The 22,199-nt window shown below is 39.9% G+C and overlaps 1 protein-coding gene across 3 annotated transcripts; it reads right to left on the bottom strand.

The window, feature by feature from the left end:
- Positions 1-4,701: 4,701 nt before the first annotated feature.
- Positions 4,702-11,870, bottom strand: C1GALT1C1 (C1GALT1 specific chaperone 1). 3 transcript variants are annotated; one of them, XM_020975133.2, is made up of 4 exons: positions 11,690-11,870; positions 10,872-10,968; positions 9,073-9,168; positions 4,702-8,154 (listed from the first exon to the last, which is right to left on the bottom strand). In XM_020975133.2, the coding sequence occupies exon 4, from the start codon at positions 8,147-8,149 to the stop codon at positions 7,196-7,198; it is 954 nt and encodes a 317-aa protein (XP_020830792.1). In that variant the 5' UTR covers positions 8,150-8,154; positions 9,073-9,168; positions 10,872-10,968; positions 11,690-11,870; the 3' UTR covers positions 4,702-7,195. The 3 variants fall into 3 exon arrangements, with proteins under 3 accessions (XP_020830792.1, XP_020830791.1, XP_020830793.1); XM_020975132.2 differs by lacking the exon at positions 10,872-10,968; XM_020975134.2 differs by lacking the exons at positions 9,073-9,168; positions 10,872-10,968.
- Positions 11,871-22,199: the final 10,329 nt, after the last annotated feature.

Raw genomic sequence — 22,199 nt, 5'->3', positions numbered from 1 at the left:
TTTTTGATTTGTCTTGTGAATAGGCAGTATGGCAAAGTGGATAGAGTGTTGGCCGTGGAGACATGGGATGAAGTAATACCTCTGACGGATATTGGCTGTGTGGCCCTGGGCAAATCACTTGACCCCTCAGGCAACTCTAAGATTATAAATTACATTGGTAGAGGGAGTCTGCTCACCTGTGAGTTCCCTATATCAATGAAATCACTGGTCTATCCTCTATCTTTTGCCCAAATTGCTTTCCAAAGCCCATGAGCAGGGATTGTTTTGTATTTGGACTGCTTTATTTCAAACCTGTCTTTATTAAGGAAATGAGAAGAGATAGACTCAAATCTTGAAAGCTATTGGTCCTAAGATTTGGGTTAAATTCAAAACGTGTCTGTGAAAGGTCTGAAAGAGCTGTTAAAGCAATTCTGCTCTCTTGCCATCTCATTAGCTGTTGAATACTGAAACCCAAATGTTTCCGAAGTAACCAAAAACCAGATGCTGGTCAATAAGACGTTTGAGTCTCCAGGTGTCCCAATTCAACAGCAGTTTCTCCCAGAAATGCAAAGGGTAATATGATTACCTGAGACACATCTTGACTCAAGTCTGGCCTGATGTAAACCACATCAACTTGAGCCATTTAAGCCCCACTGGCGACATCTGGTTTGCTGTGAAAAGAGGAATGTGTTCTCTCTAAGCTTGGGGTTTAACAATCAATCTATATTCATTTTATTAAATGAAACTCAATGTTTGAAAAATAAGCCCTTCTGTTCTTGCCTAGATTAACTGGGGACATTTTATCTTTACCAAATCATTGCACAGCAAAGACTTCTTCAGCTTTAAAACTATGAAGCATGAAAGGGCTCACCTGGGAGTTCAAACATTTAGCTTCAACTGCTATTCCCATCAATATTGCTTTTTGTTCCTTTTATTGATGGCTTCTTTTCACATGCCCTTCATTTCTGAATGTATCCCCCTCCCTCTCCTGACTAGAGACACTTCCCTTGTAACAAAGATTAAAAAAGATAAAAACGAGATCAGTTAGACCAATACGTCGACCATGCTTGATGTATATGCAAAGTCCCACACCAAGAGTCTCCAAGCTTCTGCCAAGAAAAGGGGGAATGGCATTTTCTATCTTTTTTTTTTTTGAGGGAGGAATTGCCTCTACAGCAGGGGTTCTTAACCTGGGGTCCAGGAGCTTTTAAAAAAATATATATATATATTTGAATAACTTTCAACATAATTGATTTCCTTTGCAAAGGAAATCCCTCCTGTGTATTTTATGCATTTAAAAAAACATTAATTTCAGAAGAAGCCCTTCCCTGAGATTCTCCAAATTGCCAAAGGGGTCCATGACAAAAAAAAAAGGTTGAGTCCCTGCCCTAGAAGGTTTACTTAAAAAAAAAAAATCCAAAACTTTTTTTTTATTGTGAACTTAACAAGTCTGAGCATATGCAAGGAACTAAAGAGTGAACTGTATATAAAACTGCAAACTTATAAACAGGTTTTTTTAAAAAGTGCATATTAAATTTAGCATGATAGCAATAATACAGCCCTTTCTGAACTTTTCTGTTTCCTTATTTGTATTTTAATGTTATATTGAGGCTTTTCTTTTTCTTTCATCTTTATCTCTATAAACGACCCCCATGAAAGCTCTCTCTTTTAATACAGAAGTATAGTTTTAAAAAAAGCAAAAAACAAACCAATACATCTACACATGGGCCATGTCTTAAAATATATGTCTTAATGTATATCTAATTCTGAACCAGAAGTAAATTTTCTCAACTTTTTTCCAGGACCAACCAAGTTTATTATAATTACAGTGTTCAGCTTTTTTTTATTGTCCTTTCCATTTCCATTGTTGTCATTGTATACATTGTTTTCATGGTTTTTATTTCATTTTAAATCAGTTCATATTCTTCCCATACTTCTCTTCATCAACATCACTTTCTATAGTGTGGTATAAACAGTTTGTTTAGCTATTCCCCAATCAATGAGCTCTTACTCTATTTCCACTTCCTTGCTACCATTAAAAAAAAAAGAGAATAATTTGGTACATGGGATCTTTGGGGTTAAAGGGTGTGAACATTTTAGTTACTTGGTATAATTTCCAGCTTCCGGAATAGTTGGCATCAGTGTCCCTATCTTCCTGTAGCCCCTCCCATATTGACTATTTCCACTTTTTATTATCTTTGCCAATTTGCTGGGTGTGAGATCAAGATTCAGAGTAGTTTTAATATGCATTTTTCTTACTAGTGATTTGGAGCATTTTTTCATATGGTTGTAGTTTGCAATTCTTTTGAGAACCATTCATTCACATTCTTTGATTGTCAACTGGAGAATGGCTCTGGGTCATATATTTGTGTTCATTTCCTATGAATCTTGGATATCAGACTCTTATCAGAGCTATTTGATGGGGAGATTTTTTTCTTCAATTGAGTTTTTCTGTTATTATCCTAGCTGCAAAAGCCTTTCAATTTTATGTGCTCAAAATTATTTATTTGATCTTTCATTATCTCTATCTCTTGTTTGGTTGAGAAGACCCTTTACCAAAGTTATGAAAGATAACTCCATCTATTTCCTCTAGTATATTTTTAAGTGACCTTTTGTTTGTCAAATATTCATTTGGAACTTGTTGTCCTATCAATATTCTTATTTGACATTTCATCACGGAGAAATCTGATACCACAGGATTAGTAGGTGTTTGGCAGAAGGTGCTTTTCAAAAAGGTGTTTGTACCTTGGGTTTATTATAGGTAGCAAGGTTTCTATAACGGCAGCAAATTTTCTTTTTTAATAATTCATTAAATGTTAACCCTTTGCTTATGCTGTTTCAGGTTTTGACCTGGGGAAGACAATCTGGAAGTCTGGGCAACCCTCTGATCCCAAGGGGGAATCTAAGGCAAGGGGGATTGGAAGAAACAACATTTATCCAGATAATACTACATAAACCCAAAATGTTATTGGGTGGTACAGTACTAACAATTGTGATTATCAGGAAGGGGCAACAGATAACTGGAGAACTGAGAAAGGAATAGAGTGTCTGAGGGACAGAAATGTGAAATGTACATAAAGGTAAGTTACTGGTATATTACGAAGTGTTTTAAATGCCAAACATGTTGGTTTGTATTGTAAGGCATTAGCGTAGCCACTGCAACTTCTTCAGCAGAAGAGCAGTATGATCATACCTGTGCTTCAAAAAGATCCATCTGACAGCTGTGGGTGCAAAAGAAATCAAGAGGGGAGATACTGAAGGTAGGGAGGCCATGTAGGAGGTTATTTCAATAATCCAGGTGAGAGGTATTGTTTGGATAGTACTTTACTTGCTCTAAAGGACACAGGACTTTCCTCCTTTTTTTGGCCAAATGGTCAGGTGGTATCAGCAGGATCTTTGCAAATCTCATAGTAAGTGATATCATTTATTAGAGAGGTTGTTGAGGTCCAACCTTTCTGGAGTGCCATCAACCTTGAAACTGTGATTTGTGGCAATAAAAATTACCTTTGAGATGGAGGGATTACAAGGGAGAGAAGGGGGTGGTGTTTAGGGTGGGTGGTAGCTGCTTGGTAAGAGGGAAAATGCCATTGGTACGAAGATGGTGGAAGCATGAGCTTTTGCAAAGCTTTATAAGTCTCAGCACAATGGCAGAGCTGTCAGGTACTCTGAGGTTGCCAATACTCACACAAGGTGAATGGAGAAAAGAGGCTGAGGAATAATGACACTGAGCATTGACCATTGACCATTGACCAGAGGTGTGTGGGAGGGAAGGGGAGTCCGGAGCTGAGGAATTTAGATCCTGAGACTGGGCTAAAGTCAACTTTGCACCCGATCTAGTGACCAAGCTTGAGGAAGAAGATCTAGTGACTCTTTTTGAATAGGAAGAGGGAAGGAAGGCATTAATGAACAATGAAATCAAGCCACAGTTGCCAAAGGAAGCCAGGGCAACAGTGGTGCAGCACCCCGACTCTCCATCCAGAAAAACTAGATACAACTTTCTGAAGGTAATTCAAACATCCCACATCTGGAACTACTTAGAAACTTAGACAGGGAGTAACACCTCCCCCCACCCCCCAATTCCCCAGTAGAGGTGAAATGCTTCAGATTGCCAAATGCTGAAAGCAAGAAAGCTCCCACGAGGCCAGTTCAGGAAATCCAAGTCTCTTTTCCTCTCACCCACCTGGGCTTCTCTGTCCCACTTCTGGAGGAAGAAGAGAGAGCAGAAGTAAAGGAGGTCCCCATCCACCCTGGACCAGCTATTCCCTCAAACACAGAGCCAGGGGCGACTGAGAGGGTCAGAACTTCTCCATTCCTAGAACAAAGCCGTGGGCTAGGGCTAGTAGCAGTCTGGGGATTGCTTGAGTGGTGGACAAAATAAGTTCCTGTGGCTTTTCCTGCTAGAGCTTTTGCAAAAATGCCAGAGTAATGATATAGCCAATATGGCAATATGGTCTGTGTGTGTGTGTGTGTGTGTGTGTGTATACACACACGTCCCACAGAACAAGTAAGAATGATGGATGGCAATTGTGGGGTATACTTTAATATTAATAAGTATACAAAAATCTCATGGGTTAACTATCCCATTGACTCCTTGCTGGTATGGAAATATTCCTTTTGTTTCTCCCACAGAACCTAGCATAGCTCTGAGCTCATAGTCACTCAAGAAATACTTGTTGAATGGAACCGAAATGCAGACAGACAAAAAGAACGTCATAGAAACAGTTATTAGGGTTCTTAGTTGAAATTTTTATTTTACTCAAGCTTTCCAGGGCACATCTCTGAAATTATGATGAAGTCAATGGAAAGATGTGATTTAATATAGAAACATGCTCAACAAGACCTCTTCAAGCATATAGCTAACACATACAACCCGTACAATGAAAAATGAGTCAACACGTGATGATGACTTTACTGGGTCACCATCAGTAAGATATGTCCTTTTCAGTGGCTTCAATAAAAATGTGACTTTACAAATGGATTGGGGAGTGACTGATTAAGTCACACTGCCAAAGGATGTTTTTCTTTTACAAAGGATTCTGCAGAAAGGACTTTTAAAAATGGGGGTTTCTGATACAGTACAAGTTAGTTGATTTACATGCAATCCTTTAGGAGCACATCTACCACATAAAGTGAGGCTAGGTTTGCACTGGGCCATCCATACACTCATCGAGACCCTCAGTGACCAATAACACAAAATGAATTAGCTGGCTAGGGTCCGAGCAGCAGTTTGTGGCTATGGACCAGAGCACTTTTCTGTATGGAGAGAAAAATCAGTGACCTTGGCCTTGACAGCTTTATTTTCTGAGTTATTGGTCCAGGCTTTTATCTACAAAACTACAGTGGATACAAAGAGACACATAAATCTTTAAGGCAAACTGGAAGTTATACTTATGTGGCAGGAAGGGTCATTCAATATTCTGAGGACTAATTGGCTCAAATACAATGCCGACAGTGCAAGGCTGTCAGTAAATTCAACAATGGATTACAGTCTCTGAAATACTTATTAAGATCTGACTCTTGTGCGTCACCAGACCTAACAGTCCACTAGCACACTTGATTACAAATACAGTAGAAATTCCTCAAACTGCTGGTGTTGTTGGACAAGGTTAACACCTGCACATCATGAGCTACTGGTTATTGTGAAGGATACCAGACATCACTAGGTACACATGCTGACCCATGGTAAAATCAAAGCTGGTAGCTACTGGAAGTGTCTTGTTTTAAGACTATTTCAATTATCATTTAAAAAAAAAACCAGCATCTTAAAGCCCCCAACCTGGAGAACCTGGCTGCTGGAGGATGCTAGATTAAAACCCAGGGCTTCCCACAATTCTTGGAAGGTTTCATTTTAATTTTATTGCAATATATAATGGAAGAAGGAAATGCAGGAGCCTGGGGCCCTCTTTGGAAAACAGCTCTGCCTCTGATTGGCTAAAGTTGACGACCATTAAAACTCTAAGGATGATTAAGGCAAATGTTCAGCTCTAAGATATCCTGGTCTTAAACCACACAGGGCTTTACTGACCTGATGCAATACGTCATTCAGGATTACATCATAAAACAACCAGGTGCACAGGACAGCTTATAGGGGAAGCCAACCCCAGATGTGGCATGCTTCAGTGCTATATTCTGCACTAGGTGAAGCTTTACAGTCATAAGGCCCTGTTGCACTGATCCAATGAAGAATGATGTCCACATGTGAAAGAGGGCAAAGCCTCCAGGCTAACCAAATATGGAATGAGACACTCAGTCATAGTCACCAAATGGGATAGATTATGAGCAACTGAGGGAAGTGGGATGGCTTGAGACCTATTCTGCTGTCACCAACATGATCTCTGGCTCGGCAGGCATGAACCTCAACTGATGGACTTTCAGCCAAGTTGCATGCTTGATTAGCAGGGACACCACTCACAATCATACCACATTAAGTAGAAGAAAGAAGAGCAGGATGTGGGTGTGTGCACTGCTCAGTTTCAGTACCTACATGGAGGAGTGTGGTGACCACACTGTAATTTCTAGGAGTCTAGCTTCAGCACCCACAGATGTCACCAGATTAGAACCATGAGGGTTAAATAATTCTTGCAGCCAATTGTTCTGATACAAAAATTTCATCCATCTATTAAGTTTGCTTAGGTACATTGCCTCAGTTGCTTGGCTGCTCAATTTGAGAAGGCAAATCCACTGGCACTTGTCAAAGCTCAGTATGTGCGCCATCAAGAAAATAAATATCCAGCTGAAAGGCCTACTTGAATTGCAAATTTATGTCCAGTGATTTAATTTATGTTTGATTTGCATATCTTAGAAAGATAGAAAGATATTAGCAAGAAATGTTGTAAAGAAACCTTTCTACAATAAAAAAAATTTAGCAAAAATATATTTCACACTGGATTTCCCAAATGTTGATAGTTTGGAAGTATTATATAAATATTTGCAAATACCCCTTACAAATCTGATCATTTGCTCACGTAAGCCTTACTCTTAAGAGATTTTTCTTTCCAACATAGTTGAAAGCCAGAAACTTTTATAAAAAAGTTTTAGAAAAAAAATACCCATTTGTAAAACCTTATTATGTGCCAAAAAACACCAATTCCCACAAATTAAAAAAAAAACAAACAAAAAACAAACCCCCAAACAATCTGCTATGAGGACGTGCAGTTAAGTTACCATATGCAATGGCAAATCATTGCATATTCTACACGCTGACTTCTTCTAGAGCTCAGTCATTGTCTGACCCATTTGGAGGTAAGAAAACTAATGCGTCATTAAAAGTGTGTCCATATGCCCTAAGCCGGTATACGCCATACATCATCACATGCATCTGGTTTGGAGCCAGGTCATTAAAAGTGACAGCCATATCTGAACAGCATCCTTCTACTACTTGCTGGGGGTTATTAGACATTGCCTCTTTAATAAGAAACCCAACTGATTTGGTGTTAAATACATCTTTTCCTTCGGAATCTTCGGCATTTTCTGCAAACACTCCAGAATATTTCAAGCAGACTGCTAGCTGCTTATCTTCAGATATCTTCCAAATCATACCTCCTTGTTCAGGACACTTTTCGGGGTCACTGAGAAGGCTGTTCAGTCTTTTTACTGATTCTATACTTAAGACAATTCCTCCTTCAACATCCACATACTCAAGCTCTCCAGATTTTATAGTATGGCCTATATAAAATGGTTGTGTTGCATCTCTATTCAACAAGAAAAACTTCAAATTTTCAATTACAGCAAATGTAGTAGGTCGGGTAAGGAAGAACCAGTTGTATTCGTCTTTATACTTATCATAGGCATATTTATATGCTTTTCTCATCATTGTCCACATGTCATTTGTTTCAAGATTAATTGACTCAAACACCTTAATACTTTCAGTACAGAAGAACTCTACTTTGTCACAGTGTTTGGTCCAAGTGTCTTTCACAGCCGCCCAACGCCCAACATCTTTGGGTTTGACAAGTATCATACAGTATACACGAATACTCTTAACAAGTTCCATGCGTTCAACTTCGGAAATTTTCAAAAAGTCTTCTTTGCTAAGTGCTTGAAGGTGATGGTGCTCATGATGAGTTACATTTTCATGACCAATCCTAATGTGTCCTAGCATAGTAACCAAAGCACAGAAAATGCTTCCAAGCATCATACCCTTCAAAAATGAACTGCTTTCAAAAAGCATTTTTCCTATAAAGAAGAAAAAGACCCTTCAGATACCTTATGGAAAGGCACAGTCTAGTCATTTCATTTTCTATTTGCTCATATAATGACTTTTGCCTTTATAAGGCCTAAAATTACAGTTACCGGGTTCTTTTTATAGAACATATACATACAGTGGCAACATATCTCCTAGATTTCAAGGAAAGAAAACATACTTTTAACAAGGCCTTGAAAGAAAAAAGTATCTTTTGTCTGACTATATATCTGGACTTCTGCTTTGGAAAACATGGCCACTGCACACGTGGTTATAACAGTCTATATTGCAACAGTACTCAATTACTGGGTAAAGCCAGAGCTTTGATGCATCACTTATCTATAGGGCAGAATTGGAATGGAAATGCCAGGCACATAGTAAGTGCTTATTAAATGCTTGCTAACTGATTGATTCTTGGCCTCCATCTAAGGGAATTTAATTTCTTGACTTTATTATGGGGTAGCTTAGAAGAAAGGTAGTATGGAGTAGTAGATAGAGACAGGGAGACCTGGGTTCAAATCCAGGTTCCAGATGCTTGTCATCTATGTGATTCTGGGCAAGTCACTTAATGTTTCTGAGCTTCAATTTCTTTACCTGTAAAATGGGGATAATAACAGCATCTACCACATAGGCTTCTTGTGAGGTTCAAATGAGATAATATTTTGGTCATGTCCATTGTGGGAATATGTTTTACTTGACTATGCATATTTGTTACATGAGGTTTGTTTTACCTTTTTTCGGTAGGGGGAGGGGAGAGGTAGGAAGGAGAGGAAAATAAATGCTTGTTAATTGAAAAAATAAAAAAGATTATCTAATAGATAGCATGTAAGCATTTTGACAAAAGGGACTATTTCATTTTCTATTCCCAGTGCCCAGTAGTGCCTGGCACATTGTGAATACATAATAAATACCTGTTGATTGATTGATATGTAAAGTGCCTTGCCAGCCTTAAAGTGAATTCTTATTATGTCGAATATTATCCAAATGTATGGGCGCTGTCTTTTCTCCTAAACAACGAAAGACAAGAAGAGGTAAATTCATTATGAATCAGCAAGTTGATAGGTAGCACCTGTATTGACACTTTCATTTTCTTTCTATGTCATGTCTGTTGAGCCAGACAGCCCATGCTGTGTTTACATTGACACTTTTGTTCCGAAGGCTAAGTATTTGACTATTATCCACCTTTTTGCTCTTTCTCAGAAGGAGGAAGTATCAACATAAGGCATAATCTACTAATTAGCTGACTTTGATGGCCATTTATACATAAGATTTGAGCTCTAGGGCTGGAAGGAACCTTAGAGGTCATCTAATTCAACTCTTGTTTTACAGAGGAGGAAACTGATGCCCAGGGAGGGGAAGTGCCTTGCCCAAGGTCACACACAGGATCCTAGATCATGAGCTGGAAGTGATCCCAGCAATCCTCTCATTTTACAGAGGAGGAAACTGAGGCTAGGGAGGAGAAATAATTTGCCTAAATTCACACTGGTTGTAAGAGAAAGAGGCAGGATCTTCAAAGGACCATTTTCTTCCTTCCATTTAAGATAAAAGGTGTATGCTTTCAGAAAAATAATCCCAAGAAGCTACTTCAATGGGATGGCAGGTTTGGGAGAGTTTCAAGGGAACAGGGTGATGCCATTGAATGCATACCAGATTTGGAGTCAGGACTGGTCAAATTTCAGCTCTGACATTATCTATGTAGCTTTGGCCAAGTAATTTTAATGTCCTCGGACCTCGGTTCTTCATCTGAGAGAAAGGGGTTGGCCTAGACAGCCACTAAGAGCTTTTTCTTCCTAGACCGAGAATCCTATGGATGAAGTTTCTTCATTTCTCTAGATCTCAATTTCTTCTCTGGAAAATGAGGGAGGTGGACTAGATGGTGTCTAAAGACCCTTCTAGCAGTAAATCTATTAGATAAGGACTGGACCAGTAACTTTATTGATTTAGGGAAATCCTGGACGAGGAAATTCTATCAATACAACTTACATGATCTTAGAGAGTTGCCCAGGGCAACCCTTTAAGTGACTTGACCAGGATCACTGTGTCACAGAGGGGTATGTGTGTGTGTGTGTGTGTGTGTGTGTGTGTGTGTGTGTGTGTGTGTATGTGTGTTTAAACCCAGGTCTTCTTCCCTTCGAGGCTTTCTGTCTGCTACATCAACATTTTGATTAGAAATAAAATCGAGGTTCTGTCAAATACAGTTGCAGAAGAACAATTTGTAATAACATTTATGCTACAAAAAAGTGAGTGTTTCCTCAACCATGACTCTACCAAAATTAAAGCTCAGTTCTAGTATTCTATTTATTCTCTTAGAGTTTTTTCTTTGTTTACCTATTGGAATCCTTAGATGTCACAGAGAGGTGGATTCTTTACAGATGTAGCTAGCTCAAATTTCCCACTTTAGAGGGAAAGAAAGTGACTGGTTGGAGGTCACAAAAATTTAGTGGTTGGGCAGGCTCCTTGATACTCAAGGTCAGTTTCCTTACTAGCATGGTATGGTAGCCTTCACAACACTTCCTTGTACTACAAATTTCACAAATGAGTCATTTAAGATCTGTCCTTTTCTCCTTCAGATGAAAGGGATTTGTTTTCCTTAAATGACCCTCTACCTCACCACCAACCCACACTTCATTACCTAATACAAATCCAGCAATCATTTTCCCCCTCCCCTCCATTGTCTTTAAAAAAAAAAAAAGGAATTTCCCTCAATCACCTGAGGACTTTGCAAAGGGTGTGGAGAAGCTTGGCAGGGCGGATGGGATATGGGGCAGGAGGGAGTTCCGGGTTGGGCAGTCTCACGGTGACACTTGCTGCATAAATATAGTTACGTGTAAGAAAAAGGAGAGTTGGCAGTTCATAGGAATTACCAGGTGGCACAATAATCTAGTGTGCATGAGGGACCGGCTGCTACAAACATTTTTATAATTCTGATTTCTGGTCCATATATATGACTATTCCAAGTGGACATCAGACTTGTCAGTGGCCAACACGAGTATCAGAATTTTGCCTCAAACACCAAGGTCGTCTATAGGGGGAATGGTGTCATGATGGTGATGGTGCTGGGGGTGGGGGGAGAGAAGGACACATTGCATTACAGGCAATGTGTTCTTTGGAATAAAAAGGAAAAACACTTAATTTCTCCAAACTTTCCTAAATGATGAGGCTTTTTCTCAGGACGGCAAGAGTCGAGGGGTTGAATCCTGGGTCCAGGAATCAATTCGGTGCAGACAAGGAGGGAGGGGAACAGAAACCCTCAGCATAATTGACAGCGGGATTGTGGGGACAGGATAAGGTACAGGCGGAGGGGGAGGGTGGGAGGGAGAAAAGCGCGCGCACGCGCGCTGTGTGTAGTATATGTGTGCATGTGTCTCTCCAGGAGGTGCAGGAAGGGAGGGGAGAAGCACGAAAAAGATAAGTGGGGGGGAGGGGAGAAGCTCAAAAAGGAGTGGGGGGGCGACGCTTCCCTCCAGCACTCCCACCCCTTCGCAAACAGCGCCCCCCACAGGGCAGGGGCGGGGCCCCGGCACTCACCGGCTAGGAGGCTGGCGGCCGGTGGGCGGGAGGGAGACAGGGTGCTCGCGGGAGTCCCACCGCAGCTCCTCTGGACAGGCTGGGGCAGGCTGTCAGTCCGTCAGGCCCCGCACCCCCCACCCCCGGCTGCGCTCCCAGGTGGGGCCGGCTTCTCGGAGGCGGGGCCAGGAGAGGGGAGGGCAGGGCAGGGCGGGGTTAGAAGAGGGAGAAGGAGGAGGAGGAAGCTGCGCGCGGCGGGAGGCGGGAGGTGGCGGAGGGGGCGGGGCCGGGGCCAGTGAGCGCGCGGCTGCCGGCCTGGCGGCGCCGCGTCTCCCGGCGTGCTCCGGGGACGGGACGCACGGTCCACCTGGGGAAGAGAACGTGGAGGCTGCTAGCGTCCCGACCCCCCGTGACGCGCGCGCGGCGCGTTGTGTGACGCCAGACTGGCTCGCTGGCCTGCAATTCCAGCCGTAAGTTGGCAGCTCATTGGTCAGGCCGGAAGGGCCAGTGCACGTAGACGGTGGCACGCGCACTCCGGGCCCCGTGGGGACATTCCAGCAGTGCCCAGTGAAATCCCTTCAGGAGTCGTGCCCCCAGGAGCTGTCCTCGAAGGTGGCTTTTAAAATTAAGGTCTTAAGTCTAGAACTGGGAGGGGCCTGAGAGGCCTAGTCCAACCCCCTTAATTTGATGGACGAGGAAACAGCCTCAAGGAGCGGAAATGACTTGCCCAGGGTCTGCACTTTTTATTCATTCAGTCGTGTCCTACTCCTGTGGTCCTGTGGACCCATAAAGCAACAGGCCTTCTATCCTCCACTATCTCCCGAAGTCTGCCCAAACTCATGTTCATTGTTTCCTCCTCTGCCATCCCCTTCTCTTTTTACTGTCAGTCTTTCCCAACATCAGGGTCTTTTTCAATGAGTCCTGTCTTCTTATCATGTGACCAAAGTATTTAAGCTTCAGCTTCAGTATTTGACCTTCCAGTGAATTGCCTGAATTAATTTCTTTAATATTGGCTGATTTGACCTCCTTGCCGTCTAAGCGACTCCCAGAAGTCTTCTCCAGCACCACAATTCCAAAGTATAGATTCTGTGGCCATACATTGCTACTGGAAAACCCATAGCTTTGACTATGGACCTTTGTCAGTAAGATGATGTCTCTGCTTTTTAGTATGCAGTCCAGATTTGCCATAGCTTTCCTTCCAAGCAGCACTTGTATCTTTTAATTTCATGGCTGCAGTTGCCATCTACAGTGATCTTTGAGCCCCCAAATATAAAATCTGACACTGCTTCTATTTCTTCTTCCTCTATTTGCCAGGAAATGATGAGGCCAGTTGTCATGATCTTAATTTTTGTAGTGGTTAATATTCAAGCCAGCTTTTACATTCTCCTCTTTCACCCTCATCAAAAGACTTCTTAATTCTTCCCTTTCTGCCGCCATCAGAGTGGTATCTGCATATCTGAGATTATTGATATTTCTCCCCTGCATCCTTAATTCCAGCTTATGATTCATCCAGCCTGGGATTTCACATGATGTACTCTGCATATAAATGAAATAAATAAGGTAACAGTATACAGCCTTGTCTCATTCCTTTCCCAGTCTTAAACCAATCAGTTGTTCTATGTTTGGTTCTAATTGCTGTTTCTTGATCCAAATACAGTTTCCTTAGGAAGCAGAATGATCTGGTACTCCCATCTCTTTGAGGACTTGCCACATTTTGTGATCCACACAGTCAAAGGCTTTAGTGTAGTCAATGAAGCAGAAATAGATGTTTTTCTGCAGCTCCCCTGTTTTCTCCATAATCCAAAGAATGTTGGCAATTTGGTCTCTAGTTCCTCTTCCTCTTTGAAAACCATCCTACTCTTCTGGTAATTCTCAGTGCACATATTGCTGAAGCCTTGCTTGTGGAATCTTAAGCATGACCTTGCTGGAATGTGAAATGAGCTCAATTGTTCAGAAATTTGAACATTCTTTGACATTACTCTTCTTTAGGATTGGAATGTAAACTGATCTTTTCCAATCCAGTGGCCACACTTGAGTTTTCCAAATTTGCTGGCATAGAGAGTGTGGCACTTTAACAGCATCACGTTTAAAAGATTTTAAATAGCTCGGCTGGAATTTTCTTGCCTCCACTATCCTTATTGTTAGCAGTGCTTCCTAAGACCCACTAGACTTCATTCTCCAGGATGTCTGGCTCTAGATCAGTAATCACAGCATCGCTGATGTCAAGATCTTTCTTGTCTAGCTCTTCTGTATATTCTTGCCGCTTCTTTTTAATCATTTCTGCTTCTGTTTTTTCTTTTATTGTACCCATTTCTGCATGAAACTTTCCCTTGATATCTCTAATTTTCTTGAAGACATCTCTTATCTTTCCCATTATATTGTTTTCTTTGATTTCTTTGCATTGCTCATTTAAGAAACCATTCTTAACTCTCATTGCTATTCTCAGGAATTCTGCATTCACTTGGGTATATCTTTCCCTTTCTCCTTTCCTTTTCACTTCCCTTCTTTCCTCAGCTATTTGTAAAGCCTCATCAGATAGCTATTTTATTTTTCTTGCTCTTTTTATTTGGGTTGTTTTTTATTGCTTCCTCCTGTACAATATTGTAAACCTCTGTCTATAGTTCTTCAGGCACTCTGTCTACCAGATCTAATCCTTTAAATCTATTTGTCACTGCCACTTCATATTCATAAGGGATGTTATTTAGATCATGCCTATGTGGTGTGATCTTTCTTCAATTTAAGCCTAAAGTTTGCAAGAAGAAGCTCATGATCTGAGCCATCTGATCATATCCAAGTCTTGTCTTAACTGACTGTATCGAGCTTTTCTACCTTTCTGCAAAGTATAGAATCGATCTGATTTCAATACTGACCATCTGGTGATGTTTTTGTTTTTGGTTTTTTGTTTTTGTTTTTTTTTTTTGCTAGGCATTTGGGGTTAAGTGACTTGCCCAGGGTCACACAGCTAGTACGTCTTATGTGTTGTGTGTCTGAGATCGGATTTGAACTCAGGTCCTCCTGACTTCAAGGCAGGAGCTCTGTCCGCTGCCCCTGGTGATGTTCATGTATAGAGTTGCCTTTTGGGTTGTTTGCTATGACCAGCAAGTTATCTTGACAAAATTCTATCAGTCTCTGCCCTGCTTCAAGACCAAACTTGCCTGTTATTCAAATTATCTTTTGATTTCCTTCTTTAGCATTTCAATTCCCTCTGATGAATGTGACCTATTTTTTGCTGTCATTTCTATAAGAATTTATAGGTCTTAATAGAACTAAGCAAGTTTGGCCTCTTTGGCATCTGTGATTGGAGCATAGACTTGTATTATTACTGTGATGTTAAATGGTTTGCCTTGGATTCATTCTGTCATTTTTGAGATTATACCCCAGTACTGCTTTTCTCACCCTTTTATTGACTATGAGGGCTATTCCATTTCTTCTAAGGAATCTTGCCCATATGTAGTGATATCCTGAGTTAAAATCACCCGTTTCTGTCTGTTTAAGTTCACTGACATCCAAGATGTTGATGTTTAAGCTTTCCATTTCTTGTTTGACCACATCTAGCTTATCTTGGTTCATAGATCTTACATTCCAGGTTCCTATTGATCTTTATGGCATCAGATTTTCCTTTCATCACCAGATACATCCCCAGCTGAGCTTCCTTTTGGTTTTGGCCCAGCTGCTTTGATCTTTCTGGAGTTACTTTTAGTTGTCCTCTGCTCTTCCTCAATAACATGTTGGATACCTTCTGACCTGAAGGGCTCATTTCCTGGTTTCATATTTTTAATCATTTTAATACTATCCATGGGGTTTTCTTGGCAAAGATTCCAGAGTGATTTGCCATTTCCTTCTCCAGTGGATCACTTTTTGTCAGAATTCTCCACAATCACTTGTCCATCTTGGATAACCCTGCACGGCATAATGGTTCATGGTTTCACTGAGCTTTGCAAGCCCCTCCTTCACAACAAGGCAGTGATCCAGGAAGGAAGGTCAACACTTAGTCCTACAAATCTAGAGCTGGAAAGGACCTTAGAGGCCCTCTGGTCCAGCCCCTTCAGAGAGGAAAGCTGAAGCCCAGAGAGGGGAAGGGACTTGTCCAAGGACACACAGAGGATCCTAGATGTAGAACTGGAAGGGATCTTGGGGGCCAGCTTGTCCAGCTCACTCATCTTACGGAGGTAAAAACAGACCCAGGCAAAATCACTTGCCCAAGGGCACATGTAGAATTGTAGCTTTAGAATTGGAAGGACCTCAGAGGCCATTTGGTCTAACCATATTATTTTATGAAGAAAGAAATAAAGCCTCTATTATCCCTACTGACACTTATCTTCAGTCTTTCCGTGTCTGCTAACTGCTTCCCTACTGCCTACGTACATATCCATGTCTCCCCTGCCTTAAAAAACCTTTACTTTATTCATCCCTATTTATCGTCCTGTATCTCTCCTCCCTTTTCTGTATAAACTTGAGAAGTGGTATAAGCCAGAAACCTCCACTTCCTTCCCTCTATACTCTTCCTCCTGGTGATGTCATCAACTCCCATGGATTCATTTATGCTGATGATTCTCAGATCTACTCATCCAGCCCTAACCTTTATGCTGACCTCTGTTTTTGCATATCCGACTGCCTGTTGCACATCTGGAACTGGATGTCCCATAGACAACTCAACATGTCAAATGCTGAACTTATTCTCTCTCTGCCCCCCAACCCTCATCTTCTTTCTCATTTCCATATTGCTATAAAAGTACCACCATCCTCTCAGTCACTGAGTCTCCTGACCTACTTGTCATCCTTGACTCCTCACTCTCTCCCATCCCTTATATATCCAATCGGTTGCCAAGGCCTGTGAATTTTACTTTCATAACATCTCTTGAAAATTCCCTCTTCTATTTTCTGACACTACTACCACCCTGGTGCAGGTCCCCATAACCTTATGCGTGAACTATTGCAAGGGCCTGCCACGTGGACATATGCCCCAAGCCTCTCCCCTCTTCAATCCAGCCTGTACTCAGCAGTCAGAATGATCTTCCTAAAATGTAGTGACCATATCATCTCTTTCCCCACTCCTCTCATTCAGTCAACTCCAGTGGCTCCCTATCACCTCTAGGAGAAATATAAAATCTATTGTTTGGCTCTCAATACCTTCATAGTCTTTCTACACTTCACATTCCCTCAAGTACTCTCTGATCCAGTGACAGTGGCCTCCTTGATGTTCCTTAAACAAGAAACTCCGACTCTCAACTTCAGCATTTCCCTGGCTGCCCTTATGCCTGGAATGCTTTCCCTCCTCATCTCTGCCCCTTGGCTTCCCTGGCTTCCTTCAAGTCTCAGCTAAAATCTCAGTTTCTACTGGAAGCCCTTCCTAATCCTTCCTTAATTCTAGTGCCTATGTTGATGATTTCCCTATTTCCAATGAACTTGTATATAATTTGTTTGTACATAGTTGTTTACATATTGCCTACCCCATTAGACAGTGAGCTCCTTGAGAACAGGGGACTGTCTTTTGTCTTTCTTTGTATCCCCAGCACTTAGCACAATGCCTAGCCCTTAGTAAATGTTTATTGACTGGCTGACTGATGTAGCAGTTGGTTAATAAATGTTTATTGATCAAGAAGTGATTTGCTCAGGGTCACACATAGGATCATAACTCTAGAACTGGGAGGGACCTCAGGCCATCTAGTCCAACATCCTCCCCTCCCCCTCCCCACCTCCATTTTATAGATGATGAAGCTCAAGACCAGAGAGGTTAAGTTAAATTTGTCCAGAGTTACACATAGACTCCTAGAACTAGAGTTGGAAGGAATCTCAAAGGACGTCGAGTCTAGCACCTTTGTTTTGCAGAGGAGGAAAGTGAAGCTCAGGGAGGGGAAGGAACTTGCCTAAGGTCACACATAAGATTCTAGGTCTAGAGCTGGAAGGGACCTCAGAGGCCAGCTAGTCCAGTCCTCTCATTTTACAGAGGAAGGAAAGGTGGCACTTATTGACTGTAAGTCTTCATTTCCAATAGCATCACCTGCCACCTTCCTACTCAGGGATTCATCGTTTGTAACAAACAAAAAACAATTTAATAGGAAGGGAAAAATCATTTTTGCCAAATCAGCTATGTCTACTGAGTCTTACGTTACATGCAACATTTCAGGCGACTAGCATTTATTAAGTACCTGCTATGTGCTAGCCACTGTGCTCATCGATGGAGTTAGAAAGAAAGGCCAAAAGACAAAAACAGAAACAACCAACCCCAGAACCAAAAAACCAGTCCCTGTTCTTAAGATGCTCACTGTCTAATGGGGGAGACATCATGCAAACAACAATCTGCAAATAAGATATAATAACTTATAGGTAGTGTGAGAGGGAAAGCACTAAGATGAAGCAGGGCTTATGGTTTCCCACCTCTGCCAGTAGGGGAAAGAGGTAAATTTTCAGCAATAGAGTGGTCATTACAATGAAATAGCATTCAGTTTCCTTTCAAAAAGTCTTAGATTTTATAAATGTGGGGAATTGCTTATAGATTCAGTTGATTTGTTGGATGGCTTTTGTAGTTTCATAAGCTTTAGTTTCTTTTAGCTTGTAGTTTCATAGGGTTTAGAGGTAGAAGGGATCTCAGAAGCCATCTAGTCAAACATTTTACACATGAGGATACTGAGACAAGAAGTTAAGTAAATAATCCAAGGTCACTTCAGTAGTAAGCAGCAAAGTCAGAATGTTAATCCAGGTCCTCTGTCTCCAAGGCTAACACGCACCTTTTTTCTCTCCTTTTAAAAGTGTTTTTCTCTTCATTTATCAAGCATTTATTTTTTTTTCTCTGATAATAATAGTTAACATTTTTATAGTACCTACTACATGCCAAGCACTGTGCTAAGCACTTTACATTTATTATCTTATTTAATCCTTACAACAACCCTGTGAGGTAGGTGTTACTATTATTTTCATTTGACATATGGGGAAACTGAGGCAGACAGAGGTGAAGTGACTTGCCAGAGTGACAAAGCTAGCTTATCATGCTACTTGGAACTGAACTGCTTTTTCTCCTTTGTTACAAGCGAAGAGTGAGTGTGAGCGTGCAGGGAGAGGAGGGGGAAGGTATTTAGAAATGAAGGCAAGGTAAAAAATAGAAAGCATCAGTAGAAATTTTCAAAAGTCTTAGAAACTCACCATCAACAAAGACACATAAACAAATGTACAAAATGAGGAGGGAAATCTGATGTCAAACTATTAACGTTTAACAAAGTAGACCCTAATGAATTTACAAAGTGACAAAGAACAAAATATTTTTGTTCTATGTCCTTTTCCAAGTCTGTCTCCTTTTGTTTTCTTCTGCTCTCTTTTTTTCCTTTAATTTTCTTTACCGTAAAAGAAAATCTAGTAGTCAATGTATATACGCCATTTGAGTGTATACACAGTATACGGTATTGAAGTAACTTTTAAAAAAATTATTTTTTTCTCAATTATATGTAAAAACAATTTTTAACATTTATTAAAAATTTTGAGTACCAAATTCTCTTACTCTCTTCCTCCCCTTTCCCCCTCTTTGAGAAGGCAATCAATTTGCTATAGATTATATATTATATAGACGCATGCAAAACATATTTCCATATTACCTGTGTTGCAAAAAAACCCAAGAAAAATAAAGAAAGTTAAAAAAGTGTGTTTGCTCTATATTCAGCTTCCACCAGTTCTTTCTCTGGAGGTGAATAGAATTTTTCATCGTAAGTCCTTCAGAATTGTCTTGGATCATTGTATTGCTGAAAAAGCTAAGTCATTCACAGTTCTTCATCAAATAATATTGCTGTTACTGTGTATTGCTGTGTTACTGGTTCTGCTTACTTTACCCTGCATTGGTTCATATAATTCTTCCCAGGTTTTTCTGAAAGCATCCTGCTTGTCATTTCTTATAGCACAATACTATGCTACCACAGTCCTATACTACAACTTGTTCAGCAGTTCCCCAATTGATGGGCATCACTTCAATTTCCAGTTCTTTGCCACCACAAGAAAGAGCTGCTATAAATATTTTTTGTACATATAGGTCCTTTTACTTTTTCTTTGATCTCTTTGGGATAAAGACCTAGTAGTGTTCTTGCTGGGTCAAAGGGCATTCATAATTTTATAGCCCTTTGGGCATAGTTCCAAATTGAACCATTTTTCAGAATGGTTTACAACTCCACCAACAGTGTGTTAGTGTCCCAATTTTCCCACATGTCTTCCAACATTTGTCATTTTCCTTTTCTGTCCTATTAGCTGTGGTATCATAGAGTTGTTTTAATTTGCATTTATCCAACCAATAGTGATTTGCAGCAGTTTTTCATATGACTCTAGATAGCTTTAATTACTTCCTTCTGAAAATTGCCTGTTAATATCTTTTGATAATTTATTAATTGGGGAATGCCTCTTATTTTTATAAATTTGACTCAATTGTCTATATGTTTGAGAAATGAAGCTTTTATCAGAGAAACTTGCTTCAAAATTTTTTTCACAGTTACAATTGCTAACTGTATTTCCCTCTATCCTGTTTCCCCCTCTGTTTATTCTATTCTCTCTCTCCTTTTACCCCATCCCTTCCCCCACCTGCCCTCTTTTCTATCACCCCCCCCCTTTCTCTTATCCCCTTTTCCTCCTACTTTCTTGTAGGGTAAGATAGATTTTTATACCCAATTGAGTGTGTATGTTATTCTCTCTTTGAGCCATTCTGATGAGAGTAAGGTTAACTCATTCACTCTCACCTCACTTATCTTCCCCTCCATTGTAAAAGCTTTTTCTTGCCTCTATTATGTGAGATAATTTGCCCCATTCTACCTTTACTTTTCTCTTTCTCCCAGTGCATTCCTCTCTTCCCCAATAATTTTATTTTTTTAGATATCATCCTTTCATATTCAACTCACACCTGTGCCCTCTGCCTATGTATATTCCTTCTAACTGCCCTAATAATAAGAAAGTTCTTATGAGTTACAAGTATCATTTTCCCATGTAGGAATGTAAACAGTTTAACCTTATTAAGTCCCTTATGATTTCTCTTTCCTGTTGACCTTTTTATCCTTCTCTTGAGTCTTGTATTTGTAAGTCAAATTTTCTATTCAGCTCTGATCTTTTCATCAAGAATGCTTGAAAGCTCTCTATTTCATTGAATATCCATTTTTTCCCCTGATGGATTATACTTAGTTTTGCTGTGTAGGTGATTCCTGGTTGTAATCCTAGCTCCTTTGCCCTCTGGAATATCATATTCTAAGACCTCTGATTCTTTAATGTAGAAGCTGCTAAATTTTGTGTTATCCTGACTGTGGCTCTATGATACTTGAATGCTGTGTTTTGTCAAAAGTTTTTTCTGTATCTATCGAGATATTCATAAGCTTTTTATTGTTTTTGTGATTGATATGGTCAATTATTCTGATATTTTTCCTAATATTGAACCAACTCTGCATTCCTGGTATAAATTCTATCTGTTCATAGTGTGTGATCTTTGCAATATATTGCTGTAATCTCCTTGCTAGTATTTTATTTAAAAATTTGTATCAATATTCATTAGGAGCATATTGTCTGCCTCTAGAGAAAGAACTGATATTGATTGAATACACACTGAAGCATGCTATTTTTCACTTTCTTTCTTTCATTTTTTTCTTTTATTCGAGTCTTCTTGAACAAAATGACTAATATGGAAGTGTTTTACATAATTGCACATATATGACCTATGTCTGATTGCTAACCATCTCAGGGAGGAGGGAGAGGGGAAGGGAGGGAGGGAGAGATAGAATTTGAAACTCAAAACTTTAAATAAAAATGTTTAAAAAAATTGGAAAAAAAAGTATTCATTAGGGAAATTGGTCTATAATTTTCTTTCTCTGTTTTGGCTCTTCTTGGTTTAGGTATCAGCACCTTATTTGTGTTGTAAAAGGAATTTGGTAGGACTCCTTCTTTGCCTATTTTTCTAAATAGTTTACATAGTATTGGAATTAACTGTTCTTTAAATGTTTGGTAGAATTCATTGTGAATCCATCTAGTCCTGGGAATTTTTTCATAGGGAGCTCAATGATGGCTTGTTAAATTTCTTTTTCCAAGATATGATTATTTAAATGTTCTATTTCCTTTTCTGTTAATCTGGGCAATTTATGTTTTTGTGAATATTCATCCATTTCACTTAGATTGTTAGATTTATTGGCATATAATTGAGCAAAATAGCACCTAATAATTGTTTTAGTTTCATCTTCATTGGTGGTAAATTCATCCCTTTCATTTTTGATGCTGGTAATTTGGTTTTCTTCTTTTTTAAATCAAATTAACTGATAGTTTATTTTATTGGTTTTTTTTTATAACATCAGTCACTAGTTTTATTTATTAGTTCAATGGTTTTCTTCCTTTCAATTTTATTAATATCTCCTTTGATTATCAAGATTTCCTATTTGGTATTTAATTGGGAATTTTTAATTTGTTCTTTTTCTAGTTTTCTTTTTTTTAAAGTTGCATGCCCAATTCATTATCTGCTCTTTCTCTATTTTATTTATGCAAGCATTTAGAGATACACATTTCCCCCTCAGTACTGCTTTGGCTGCAT

The sequence above is a fragment of the Phascolarctos cinereus genome, unplaced genomic scaffold (assembly GCF_003287225.1).
Source record: "Phascolarctos cinereus isolate Bilbo 61053 unplaced genomic scaffold, phaCin_HiC Scaffold_8;HRSCAF=390, whole genome shotgun sequence".
NCBI classification, from domain to species: domain Eukaryota; kingdom Metazoa; phylum Chordata; class Mammalia; order Diprotodontia; family Phascolarctidae; genus Phascolarctos; species Phascolarctos cinereus.
The sequence above is the reverse complement of the archived record's forward strand: the minus strand, read 5'-3'. Positions and strand labels throughout refer to the sequence as shown.

Bases quoted from the DNA above. Each gene is read 5' to 3' on its own strand.
- C1GALT1C1 (XM_020975133.2), bottom strand. From the start codon at position 8,149: ATGCTTTTTGAAAGCAGTTCATTTTTGAAGGGTATGATGCTTGGAAGC.